General features: G+C 50.8%; 4 protein-coding genes across 4 annotated transcripts; 2 read left to right on the top strand and 2 right to left on the bottom strand.

The window, feature by feature from the left end:
* Positions 1-500: 500 nt before the first annotated feature.
* Positions 501-4,401, bottom strand: N7496_005773 (DUF3433 domain-containing protein; the record flags this gene model as incomplete). The annotated part of the gene is made up of 4 exons (XM_056698702.1): positions 501-2,374; positions 2,452-3,011; positions 3,067-4,285; positions 4,350-4,401. 4 exons carry the CDS (start codon positions 4,399-4,401, stop codon positions 501-503), a joined length of 3,705 nt encoding a protein of 1,234 aa, XP_056554115.1.
* A 2,520-nt stretch (positions 4,402-6,921) lies between these two features.
* On the top strand, positions 6,922-8,188 carry N7496_005772 (alcohol dehydrogenase family protein; the record flags this gene model as incomplete). The annotated part of the gene is made up of 5 exons (XM_056698701.1): positions 6,922-7,040; positions 7,097-7,875; positions 7,929-7,980; positions 8,030-8,074; positions 8,131-8,188. The coding sequence occupies 5 exons, from the start codon at positions 6,922-6,924 to the stop codon at positions 8,186-8,188; spliced, it is 1,053 nt and encodes a 350-aa protein (XP_056554114.1).
* Positions 8,189-8,735: 547 nt separating this feature from the next.
* On the top strand, positions 8,736-9,520 carry N7496_005771 (uncharacterized protein; the record flags this gene model as incomplete). The annotated part of the gene is made up of 3 exons (XM_056698700.1): positions 8,736-8,858; positions 8,938-9,071; positions 9,151-9,520. 3 exons carry the CDS (start codon positions 8,736-8,738, stop codon positions 9,518-9,520), a joined length of 627 nt encoding a protein of 208 aa, XP_056554113.1.
* A 356-nt stretch (positions 9,521-9,876) lies between these two features.
* Positions 9,877-12,204, bottom strand: N7496_005770 (uncharacterized protein; the record flags this gene model as incomplete). Its single annotated transcript, XM_056698699.1, has 2 exons — positions 9,877-10,463; positions 10,623-12,204. 2 exons carry the CDS (start codon positions 12,202-12,204, stop codon positions 9,877-9,879), a joined length of 2,169 nt encoding a protein of 722 aa, XP_056554112.1.
* Between the last annotated feature and the right edge of the window lie 575 nt (positions 12,205-12,779).

The following is a 12,779-nucleotide window of genomic DNA, read 5'->3' as shown; positions in this document are numbered from 1 at the left end:
TACGCGACGGGTGTAGAGGTAGGATGAAATAAGGATATTCGAGGTTCACAGAAACGATTTATTAGGTACGGGGTGAAATCGTATGGTATTCCAGTGGGCTCAGCCCAAATCCTTTATTCAAAAGTAAATTTCGACTATATCATGAACGTAAATGCTGAAAAGACGCTAGAAATGCTACAAAATATTGCTCCGCTTCGCTCCGCAATCATGATATAGCGCCAATCCATATCCATACCCATATCCACATCCCAGTCCAACCCTGAGATTCCAAATTCCTTCCGCGCCATCCAGACGCATTCTCCCTGCCAGCGCCGAGGGCATTCCAGAACAGTCAGAACCCGCTGACAAGTCTGAGCCATCTATGCATCCAAGCGCCATGTCCATGATCCAAACAGATAGACAGAGTCTAGAAACGCCGAATTCCCAAAAATATATACAGGTGGTGGTATCCAAAATGAAGAAAACAAAGGTCGTTACATACGTAAAAAAAAGGTGAGTGATTAGTTTCGCGCCCGGGACTGCTGGTTGGGCAACTCTTGCAGTTGGATGGACGTGGTTTTGCCGGCTTCTGACTCGGGGTCGTTTTGGGAAACGTCAGATTCCGGGGTTTCGAGTGGTGGTGATTCCGGTGGTAGCTTGACGTCGGGGGGCTCTTCGTCTACAGCAAAGCGCCAACGACCATCCGGGCCCATGAATTGTCTGAAAGCGTATCTTTTGTCCAGGGTGGAGAGATGGTCGCGCCGCTGAGTGTTGGTCCATTTGTGAGTGTCGCTGAAGTCGCCTAGCATGCGGCTATGTGCGATCCAGGGGATGATGGCACCGATGGACCGTGGCATTCGTGGACCTCGGAATCGGCCGTGGCGAGTGCCAAAGACTACTAACACGACTAGCGTGTCGAAGGCAATGATGATCAAAGCGATGGCAAGGGACGGCACTGATGGCACCATGCCCCACATACTTTGGATCACGGTGGCATTTGCCGCAGTGTGTGGGTGTTCCAATGGCTGTAGGTAGATGTCATGCCATAGGGAAAAGTATGTGGCATAGACCCACTGGTAGACGACCTGAGTGAGATCGGTAAAACGCTCAACGTCAAGAGAATCGAAATCCGGGTCAGCCCGCTGGTACAAACGTGCCACGAGGAAACCAGCCCAGTCGTAGGAAGAAATATTATATGTCCCATTCTGGGCGGTGGTGTTGCCCACATAGCTCTCGGGAATGGCGACAAATACTTTATTGAACTGACCCAAACTCACGGTCGCATTCTCATACATTTCACCACTGGTGATGGATGTATTCGCAATCGGATCGTGGTCCTGGATTTGCCCCTTTTGGTCAAAGGTAATTGAATAGTTCTGCAGCTGAACATATGGCTCGCAGTGTAGAGCGATCGTGTTGTCGTCGGTGACTGCCGTGTCAGCCCTGTAGTTCCAGCGGCCAACAACGACGACGCTCGAGGTTTGACAGACATCCGAGTGATTTCTATCACTGGCAGAGAGGAATTGGATGGACAGAGCGATCCCTGCATTTTTATTCGTCAGGGTTGGCTGGGAAGCGACACACTCCTGGGAGGAGTTGTCGAACATGGTATATCGCCAGTATTGATGACCAGAGGTTGTGTTATACTCCAGGCTAACGTCTGGAGAAAGCGGAGAGCATTGTAATTGCGAGCCAACACCGAGGGAAGTGGCACCGTACATCACGTCTGGGCTGCGGTTGTGAATATGAAGAGGGACGAACGACTGGTTTGTGCTTGTCCAGGACAACATGGGAACCCCACTGGTGATGCTCGTCTGTATCAAGTCATACTCGGTGAACTCTGCCGCAAAATCAGTTCGCCAGAAGACGGATTGACTGTAGTTTGCGGTCAAATCCTGGGTCGAGAGAGTTGAGGATGTCAGTTCCTGGGTGAACAATCCACCCGCCACGACCGTAAGAACCATATTAAGAACACAGGCCAAGGAGACTAAGCCGAGCAAGACATGGCGGTCACGAATTGACTTGAGTAGGATTGCGAACGGACTCTGGGATGAGTAGTTTAGTGAAAGAGAGATTTTCGCAGAAGCCTTGCCTCGCTGAAGATGGACCCAAGGCTCGAGGACACTGAGGTTGCGGTGAATAGAGGTGCATAGTGAGCCCACAGACGAGGCCACAACAGAAGGCAGGAATGACAAAATGACTTGGAAGGATGTGGAATCGGTTTGCGTCAGATGTCGGAATCTGCCATCACGAGCAAGCGAGGACACCACGAGCGCCATCAGGATAATTACTGCAGCCAAAGCCAAAAATTCGACAATAAAGAAGGGGATGACCAAGAAATGGGGCATTGGGTCGGCATGAACCCGTAAATCCTCTCCGAGTTGCACCGGCGAACCTATTCGAGACAAGACAGTCAGTGAGCTGGCCAATGGGAGGGCGGGTAAATCAACAAAAAAGTCATAATCTGCTTACCATCCTCGGCGAGAATCTCCAGCCTGTTACCAGACAGATCGGAACGCCAATAACAGCGGGCTTTCTTGAAGATACGGCGCATCTGGCGGGTGGAGAATTGATGAAACTCGACATTGGGTTCTGCGAGAACGTTGGACGGATGGAAGATGTCCGCGGCGATACTGCACATGGCTCCGATGGATCCAGGGTCGCTCTGGAGGAAGGTCTCGCGGGAACGGTATAAGAACAGGAGATAGACAGCAGTAAGCGTGGCCAGTGCCAGGATAAGCTCAGACCACAGTGCGGCGAATTCAACGACGGAGATCGCGACTTGGTTGGTGACCCGAGTCGCGGGAACCACGGTGGGGGGAACGTCGGGATCGAACAGTCGGCCAAGGGTAAGGACAAAGGTTTGTTCCACATCGCGCGTGATCTTCGATACGAACTCGCTCTCGGTCATCAAGGTAGAGGTGTCAAGAACGAGGAGTGGTTGAAGGTCGCCAAGTTCCTGGCTTATCACAGGCAGTTCCGTTACGGTGCGGCCACCGGTAGTAGCATTGTCGCGGATGAAGAGCATATCGCTGGTATAAGGAGCGCGTTGGGAAAGGGAGGGCTTGAAAGTGATCGATGTTGAACTCGGTGCTGGTCAGGGTTTGGGCAGTCGCGGATTTAACGTGGAGGCTTTCAATGGAGCTGTTAGAGTGCATAGATATCCAGGCTTGAGCCTTATGGTATGTAACGTCGCAGGCAAAGGCAACCCCAGATGCTGCGTACGTGGAATCATTCGACGAGTCGGACTCGGACTCGGTTGCATTAACGGCGATCAGCATGCCATATAAATCGTACGGGTCACATCCGGTGAGATTAAACGCCTGTGAGTGATTTCGATACTTGGATTCGGCGGCGCTGCTGATAACGGGCTCCCAATAGCGAACTTGAAGATAGTCGGTTCCGGGAAAGAAGACGCTCTCGTAGGAGAAATCCAGCTTGCACGAGGTGGCATGGCCATAGGCATCGTCGAGGTCGACGCCGGAGGCGTTCCACGAAACAGTTGACAAGCCTTGGTCCGGGGTGCTGATCGTAACGGACAATTTGTTATCGAGCGGCATATTCTCACAGGTGACTTGAGCCCAGTAGACTTCCTGATCCAGATTCCACAGGGTATCTTCGGTCTCGTCGGCGATGGTGGGAATCTCCACGGGTGCGATAGCATATTCGGTCGACCGCGACCGGCGGGCTTGCTCATCCGATGACAGAACTGAATCCACGGTGTTGTTGGCCTGGGTGGACATCCAAGTTGCTTGCGTTTCGAGATCCACCAGGTCAGGCCAACTTTTCATCGAGACTCGGGTCTTCACGGTGACTTGGCGGAGTTCAAAGACGGTACTTTGCAAGGCGGGGAGAATCATGCGAATCGACAGGGTCAGTAGTGAGACCCACAAGACGATCCAGTGTCGACGACGGGCCGCATTGATGGGAGTAAGGATGGTTTGACCGAAGTTGTAATTGATAAATAGAACGGTGGCGGGCGCGCCTTGGGGCAAGGAGAGTTGGAAATAGGGCTCGAGGCGTAGCACATCGAAATCGGTGACCGTCCAGATCATAACCAGCACCAAGACGACGATGATGGGCACATAATTATAAGCGAACGACTGCAAGGCAGAGACGTCGTCGGTATCGCTGAAGAAGACCAACCCGCCATGACGATGACTATATTGTCGGAGAGCCTCGAGGGCCAAAAGCATGAAAAGCAGAAGCGAGACGAGGGAGACGAGGTAGGGTGGGCGCAAAGCTAACGGACGCCAGCCTCGACGTTGAGGCGCAACGAGGGGAGCGCAGAGGGGTCCGATGAGCGCTGGAATGATAGCATTGTTAGATCAGATAGAATAGTAGGGAAGTATTGAAGATATCCAACTCACCAGCCAATTGAGCCCGGAACCCCCGCGGCGGCTCGGGTCCATCGACGGACATGGTGGACTGAGCCCGACAGGGTTAGAGGCGAGCGCGGGAGGATGACGAGCATCTCCGAGGCAGCACGACTAGGAGGAGGAGGGAGAGAATGGATGGCGGGTCATGATCGAGAAGGGTTCAGATGATGGAGGATGAATGAAGGACAAAGGGGGAGGGAGTCAGCGGAAGCCAAGAAAAGCTCAACTTGCGGACCGGCGAGACATGACGTGCCGGAAGTCCAGGGAAGTTCTGGGGAGTCCTAGGGAGTCCTAGGGACAAGGCTTGGCCTCAAAACTGAAATGGGACGAGTTGAGAATCCTTTTCGACTTTGGACCTCCGGGTTGGCTAGTATTCTCCATCAATCGGACTCTTTCCCAAGGGACTTGAAGCCAAAAAGGAACCACTTTGGGGCCGCGCGGTCTCGTGGGGCTCTCGATCAGCCACATTTTGCCCTACAGAATAGTTAGAACTACTATTCTGTCTATTGACTCTCGGTTGAAAATACTTCGTCCGTGCTACAGTACTTCGTCCTTCTGCTCGGACTTCATTCTGTACGAGGACTCTAGTTTCTCCGTGTCGTGGCTGAACTCTACCCCTTGCGTGGCGCAACTATCCGACCATTCGCCTTTCAGGGAGTACGAAGTATGACAGGAATCAATCGATTCATCCCTCTCGTATGCCGGGAATCCTCCGGGCTCGTACAGTAAAGTGTACGCGATGGCTATGCTTTGTAGAGTCTGTATACTCGACTCCTAGGGGGTTCTGATCAGGGACCAGATGACCGCAATCAGCCAGAGTATACAGAAGTAATGATCATTAATGATAAACTAAGGAGTATACTAAGTAATACTAGTACCAATTCCAATCTCTGGATCAAGAAATAAGACTTTTCTTGGCGAGATGATCAATGGAAACCGGATTTTCGCTTGGGAATAGCACAAGTCTTGGCATTGCGTTTCTCCTATTGACATACTCTTAGGACACATTGTACAACATAATACTGCTCTTCGTACACATAATACTACAATTTATCTCTCCTTTATTCATCTCTTCTTCCATACTCACACGTGCACCATAGTCGCCTTCTCGTTGAACGCGTCTGCCGCCACGACCGACAGCCCGTCTGTGACTTCTTGGCAGTGCCACCGAGTGATCCCTTCGAGTTTTTAGGGCCGATGCGTTGAGGCGACGTCAATGTCGTGAGAATTGATGAAAATGGCAAATCACAAGCGTTATTCTCGCCTATATTATCGGAGAATACTAAGTTTGTGTGGCTGTCGGGTCCGAGTCTTCTATCCCCTCATGCTTAATGCTTGTTCCAAACAATAGATACTACAACAATGTGAATTCTCTTCTGTTCTACCTTCTGGATAGGCCGATGGAATTAATTTATCCTTGTTAAAGTATTCGTAAACTTTTTTGCCCCGGCCCTTCCAGAAATGGTGGTGAATCGCTACTCCGTCAGCAAATATTGTCTCGCTAAGCCCAAAATATATCACAGCGACACGAACTAACAAGTTCTTTACAACCGATTAAATATCTATGTTCCCTTAAACATTACAACCAACAAACTTCTAGTTAGTAGAATAGAAAAGCCTAGGGGATGATTCTATTAATTGGAGGTGTAACCACCATCCTTGATTGTGGAATATTCTCAATGCAAGGTATACCTAGGACGGGATGGCATTCGCTTGCCGACCCGATTCTCATCGGCTCCCAAGGTCCCCAATTAGAGCACAGCCATAGGACAGATGTGTGATACTGGGCAATGCTGCTATAAAGATTCACGTATTCTCAGCAATTGATGCTTTTCAAAGTTCACAATTCGAGCTCCAGCTATGCATCTCCAATTTTTCAACACCAGTGTTGGGTCTCATACCATGAACCCGAGGAATACCACGGACGCGGGTCTTCCATAAGAATGAAGATCTGGCAAAGCGACAAGGCGAAGAATTACCGGTATCTCTGGTTTCTGCTGATAAAGATGATTGTCATTACTACTAGCAAGATGGGCCCTTCCCTCTATCTGGATTGGGGCGAGGCGAAAAGGCTACTGGCTGGGGGTTTAGCCTCGCCGCAAATAACGATGTTCAGTGCAGTTCCCAATGAATAAAGGGCTCAACATACCGGGGTGTGGGAGGGAAATATATGGGGATATTCGAGCTCTTGACGAACCGAATTCCAGTCTTGAGGGGACTAAAATACCCGCGTTGAAGCCACAGCCTACGCATACCGGAGCAATTGAGCCGTTCAATATTATCTGTCCCCATGTCAGATCAATCAAAGCCTCCGAAACAGGCACTGAAACTCAACATCTCATCAAGTTGGGAGTTGAACAGAACGCCGCGGCCTCTCAAGCACGACGGTCAAGAAACCGAGCATAGCCGAGGTACAAACGTGACTTGAGGTAACTCAACCCCTCAGAACGACGGTGCAACATTCGATGTTCCAAAAGCACGACACGACACATCTTGCTTGCAAATCAAGATACTGAAAACGATCAGGAAAATTACCCAGACATCCGAAATCGAACCCACCATCATGCAAGCCGTTGTCTTCAAGGGTCCGTTGGAGGTCGCCCTGGAACAGCGACCCCGACCACAAATCAAAGATTCAACCGATGCAATTTTAAAAGTGCGCTACACGGCATTATGTGGAAGGTAGATGCCAGATGAATTAAATACAAATTAAACGATATATTTTGACCGATCTTTAGTGAACTCCACGTCTTCCGCGGCCACCAACCCTCGGGAACGGGATTTATCATGGGCCACGAGTTTACCGGCGAGGTGGTCGAGGTCGGGGCCGACGTTCAGTCTTTCAAGCAAGGAGACCGTGTGGTATCTCCATTCACTGTCAGCTGCGGCGAGTGCTTCTATTGTTCCAGCGGGTTCTCATCCCGTTGCGCTCGGTCACAACTGTATGGAAGTGCAGTGCTGGACGGAGGACAGGCCGAGTATGTTCGAGTGCCGTTGGCGGAATCGACCCTTTTCCATGCGCCAGCTGCAATCGATGAAAAGAAGCTGGTCCTCATGGCAGACATCTTTCCGACCGGCTATTTTGCGGCAAGCAATGCATTCCGTGGACTTGAGCCCAAGACAGTCCAGAATAGCACCGTATTGTTGTTTGGATGTGGGCCCGTCGGCATCTGTGCCCTGGTCAGCGCCTTGGAGCATCGTCCCAAGCATTTGATTGCGATTGATAGCGTTCCGTCGCGTTTACAGCTCGCGCAAAGTCTCGGAGCAGAGCCATGGAACTTCCAAGAGAATGAAGCTGGTCTTCGTGAAAGAGTCAAGGAACTTACCGATGGTCGCGGAGCTGATGTCGTTATCGAGGTCGTGGGTCACAGTAGCGCGCTACGGATGGGTTTCGAGATGCTTCGTCCTTGGGGTGTACTTTCCAGTGTGGGTGTACACAATGGCGAGATTCCTTGGACTGGCAACGAGGCATATGGAAAGAACTTGCGACTACAGATGGGACGATGCCCCGTTCGCAGTAAGAACCGCCCAGTTGGTTGGGTTGAATTGTGAGCATGCTGACTGTTTTAGGTATTTTCGGAGAAGCTATGGAATTGTTGGCTAAGAAGCAGGATGTGTTGAAGTAAGTATCTGGCAGGAGAATCCCTTTTAACAAGTCTGACCTGGAGTAGTTTCATGTCCGAAGACATTCGTCCGCTGTCTCAAGCCGTACAAGCGTAAGTAGTGTGATATCCGCCGATAGCTTAAAGGTCAAGGCTCACCATGTTCGCAGGTATGAGGATTTCAACCAAATGAAGTCCCAGAAAGTGATCTTCGAGGCCGACAAGTAGGCTTATCAGATCATAGTTCACAACCCTGGGAAGGTAGTCATGTTAAATTGATTGAGAAACCCAAGGAAGATGGGCTTGAAATGCCTGGCCCTGACCATATGCATACCAACTAGATTCATATGATCACAGGAGATAAGATGGTATAACCAGTCTCCGTACTTTGTTCCCATTTAGCTTCTCTTGTCTACAGTAGATTTTCGGAGCGACGGTCGATCCAGTGGGTCAATCGTTCTGACGTGGGGGTTTGCATGATAAGACTGGCTTTGTCCAAACTCCAAGTACAGTACAGTATTGTGGTTATGCCCCCCATTAATTCAGGGGCTCCTGGGGCTGGACCCTTGTTCCAACCGACTGTGAACTAACTAAATAGGGGACTAGTGGACGCTAACTAGCCGGACCCTGCGCTAAACCCCGACATCTCCGGTCGCATTGACAGGTAAGAATAAGCAGGGTCTGCCCGCATTTTCCACCGTCTGTCTCTCAGTTTCGATCGAGGACTTCTTCTAAACCTATTTCACACCGGCCGTCCCGATATCCTTATTGCATCATGGGCTTTAAGACCTTGTTGAACTTGGCGACACTGGGCCTCGTGGCCGCGGAGACATCCGTTGTCTCTTTGTTCATTTTTCATGCCAATCCTCAGTCGTTGGTGGGCTCCGCTGTCGCAACAGTTAGTGCTTTTCCATACCAAACCTCCATTCCATCATCAATCCGGATGGCTTTTGCTGACACGCAGTACTTATATCTAGAATGCCGGCACGACGACGTACAGCATCAACTGTGGCCCAGACGTGGAATCCCAAGAATGCCCATTGCTCCCTGGCTTGCTCTATACGGCTGGTCCAAAGACGGTTGAATGGTCTCTCAAGTACCCTTACGACTCGTAAGTCATGAGCCTTACGAAGATATGATCGGCAGTGGGAAATAGAGCCAAATACTAATCACTGTTGTATTTATTATAGGTACGGTCGCGTTGTCTGCTCCATGGGGGGCACTACGACTGCCGTCTGTACCGATGTGATGCCCAGTACCGGGTCGCTCTCACAGCCCAGCGAGACGACGACCCTGGCCGGTGACCAAATTTACTTGAACCCCGTCACGATCACTGCTGGACCTTCTGCATCAGCTACCGATGCCTCGACGGCTATGAAGACGACATCGAACTCGGGATCCACAGGAAACACCGCGTCCGCCCCGCAACAATCAGGTTCATCGGCATCATCTTCAGGTGATGCTACAAAAACTAGCACCGGCGGCCTTCCTCAGGTGACTGCGAATTCAAAGGTCGTGTTGGGTGGGGCAGCTGTAGCATTGATGGCTGCTGCCCTGTAGGCGGAGCAAGTATAGAATCAATCATTGGGCGAAGTCTTTCAACGTGTGGTCCTGGTGTTGGGCAAGGTCCTGGAATCCAGGGGCACGGCGATGGATGTCACCAACCACATTTATTCCGAGAGCGATCGATCGGTCTTCTCATCTTTGTATTATATACGTGCCGATGACATAGGTTTGGATATGCATGGACTTGGACTAGTTTCAATTTGGGCAAGGTATGCATTTGAGTTCTACAATATGTACAGAAAGCAGAAAAACCATAACTAACAAAGAAGTGCTCAACGGTGAAATTTTCGAGAAGTGGGAAGAACAAGAAAGCACGTAAAGAAAGAAATGGCACAACCCGAACACGGACATCAAGTAGTAACACAGCTAGAACGACGCTTGCTTCGTGGAGCATATCGTGGTGAGAGAGTGCGATGTTGGTTTCGTCGAGCAGATTGTGATGGCTGAGTGGAGAGACGCTCTACTCCTTCTGACACGTCTCGAACCTGGCCGGCCAAGAGCCGTTCTTGCTCGGTAGGAGCTCGTTTGGCTCCTCGCTTGGCTTTCTTTGGTGGGCTTGGTTTATATGGCGACGAGCTTGTATTGATACGGCGCTTCTTGCGAGGAGAGTCCTGACTGTCACATGAAGATGATTCGGCAGGGCGTTTCTGGTACTCGCTGAAGCGGCGGCGGCGTTTACGGGCAGCAATGATCTTGTCATTAGAAGTTCGAGGGCCCGGAACAGGCTCCGTAGGTACGGGATCCGTCGTGCGAGGGAGAGGGGCAGAGACGGGCCGAGAAGCGGAAGCCTCCTCAGGATCGCCAGTCAAAGCCAATAATTCCGTTCCTTGATCGATCTCTGCCGTGACGCGGCGATTCGCGATAGCTTCTTGGACCTGTGGAGGCATGCGGTCTTCACTGATACCTAGCCATGCCTCACCCACCTGTTCGTATATATCTGTACCCGTACCAAGTACAACTCGACTGGTGACCTCCGAGATTGGTGGAATGAATGTAGGTATCATCGAAGGCTATTGGCGGGCATCAACCTGCGATACTCCAACCGACGATGGCCGCGGCCTGTTTCTCGCCCCTCGGAGAATTCTTTGACTCCCACTTTGGCGTCTTCGCGTTCCGAACGCTTGGTTGCGCAGCCTAGATGCTTCAGTCGCAAGGGGACGGGGCGGTGATCGGGCTACACTAGGCTGTGGAGGCACACTGAGAGCTCGACCAAGACGTTGCGTTTCTTCCAAGCCTTCAGTGGCTGGTAAAGCAGCTGCATCGAAGGTCATGCTTATCCCGGTAGACTCATCTAATGGATCGCGTTGTGTGGTGGCTCCATCAGAGAGTCTACGTCTTCGAGCTGGACGCGTAGAAGGTTCGTCGTCGGGGGCTCTGCGACGTCTCTCACCTGTATTCTCTGTTGGCTGAGTGGTTGGCTGTGCTTCCCCTGGAAGAGGGCTTCGTCTAGGAATTATACTCAAGCCTTGATACTCAAACAACCCAGAGCCTGGCCCTGGAGCGTTCAGAGCATCGATGACAGATTGCGGAACAGTGAAATCAAACAGCTCATCATCTACAGCGGCCACCCTGAGCTGTCTTTGTGGAGCTGGCGTTGCGGTTGGAGGAGCTTGGGAAGAAGGGCTTTCGGTGACGACCGAAGCTTGCAGAGGTTGCTGTCGAGTATTTCGCTGAGGTACGGGAGTTTCACCAATCGTCTGTTGAACACTCGGTTCCTGGGTTTGCGTTGCTGGGGCTACTCTGGAAGTTCCAGGGCCAGTTGTGACGGATCCCCGCTGAGCAACACTAGGACGTGCTAATCCTGGTTGTTGCGGAAGCAAGACACCTCCAGTGACTGTGCGAGGTCGAATGATAATGGTAAAATTGGGTCGTGCGAGTGGCGGCCGGGGAGTCCCGTCCTGATTATCTGGAGATGGCTGTCGATGAGAGGGATAATACATACTGATCGCTCGTCTTACAGTTGATGCCAAGTTCATCGAAGTCAAGCGTGTTTCGCCATCTTGGGGAGTACTAAGCTGCGCAGGATCAATAGGATCCAGAGCGTGAGGACACCACCAGAGCGTTGTGCCCTCGACCATGTAACCTTCGTTGATAAGATTCTGTCTCAAACCATCGAGGCGAATGGCAGATGCATTGATCCAGTCTCCATCCTCGCTTCTGTTCGTGAGGTTATTTGCATCAGGCAGAAGATCGCTGAGTCGAATTGGGAATGGTTGACCAGGATTATCATGGGTGACGATCTGTACATCAGCATCGGGTACTACTGATGGACCAGAATGGTCAAACCTACCACGAGGTGGTTCGACATTTTGTGGCTGGGCTGGAGGCTGCTGTGCAGACGTGGCAGCTGGTTGTTTCTTCCATTGCGCTTGAAGGAGTTTGAACAAGTTATAAAGCATGTCCACAACTTTATCTCGGGATTCGGAGTGGCTTTGGATCGCTGCGGGCATTTTGTCCATTCGATCCCGAATTCCTTGTCGGACTCTATTCCTGTGAATGCTTGACCTGAGATCTCCAGAGCCTGCATCGTATATCTGTCGGAGAATGTTGCTGACCGTACGCTGGACTGCGGCATCTGTAATGCCGAGGGTTGTAAAGAGTCGAGTCTGGGAGGTACGGCTCTCGCGATCCTGCTGACGGCCCGAAGCCGTATCCTTCTGTGTCTGCTGCTTGCTCATCTTGTTGATTGGAAAAAGGGATGGTTTCTGTCCATTCAGATATGCAGCCTTTGGACCAAGTTGGACCTTTGAAGTCCAGCTTCCGAGTACGTAGGCCTCATATTTAGCTTTCGAGGTGTCGAGTTTCTTCCACAATTGAGGGTGACAATAGACAAGGGCACATAATGAATGAATGAAGATCATACGAAAGAACAGTGCATGGGTGGTACACACAACAAAGGGAGATTCATTCAACACGAACAGGCAAGATGGTCTAAAAAAAGATATCGATATTTTTGGATATACACAAAACAAAGAACAGTGCTAGGTACAAGAGTAACTGGTTCTTTGATTTGCATGTCCCGAGTTTCATCCATACAACTGATGACAATAGCCGACTACGGTTGTACCTTTCAAATGTCGTGGACAATGGTGGGCTCTCTGTCCAAGGCAAAACGGATCCAATGGAGTGCAATATCAATCTATTTTCTTTGTCACTGAATAGACATGCAGGGAAGGACTGCAGAAAAAACCCACAAAATCAAGCCATGCCACTAGCGCAGAGATATTTACATATGAAAGAGAAGAGCCTTCGG

This window comes from Penicillium cataractarum (assembly GCF_028827025.1).
Source record: "Penicillium cataractarum strain IBT 29864 chromosome Unknown utg000005l, whole genome shotgun sequence".
NCBI lineage: Eukaryota > Fungi > Ascomycota > Eurotiomycetes > Eurotiales > Aspergillaceae > Penicillium > Penicillium cataractarum.
The sequence above is the reverse complement of the archived record's forward strand: the minus strand, read 5'-3'. Positions and strand labels throughout refer to the sequence as shown.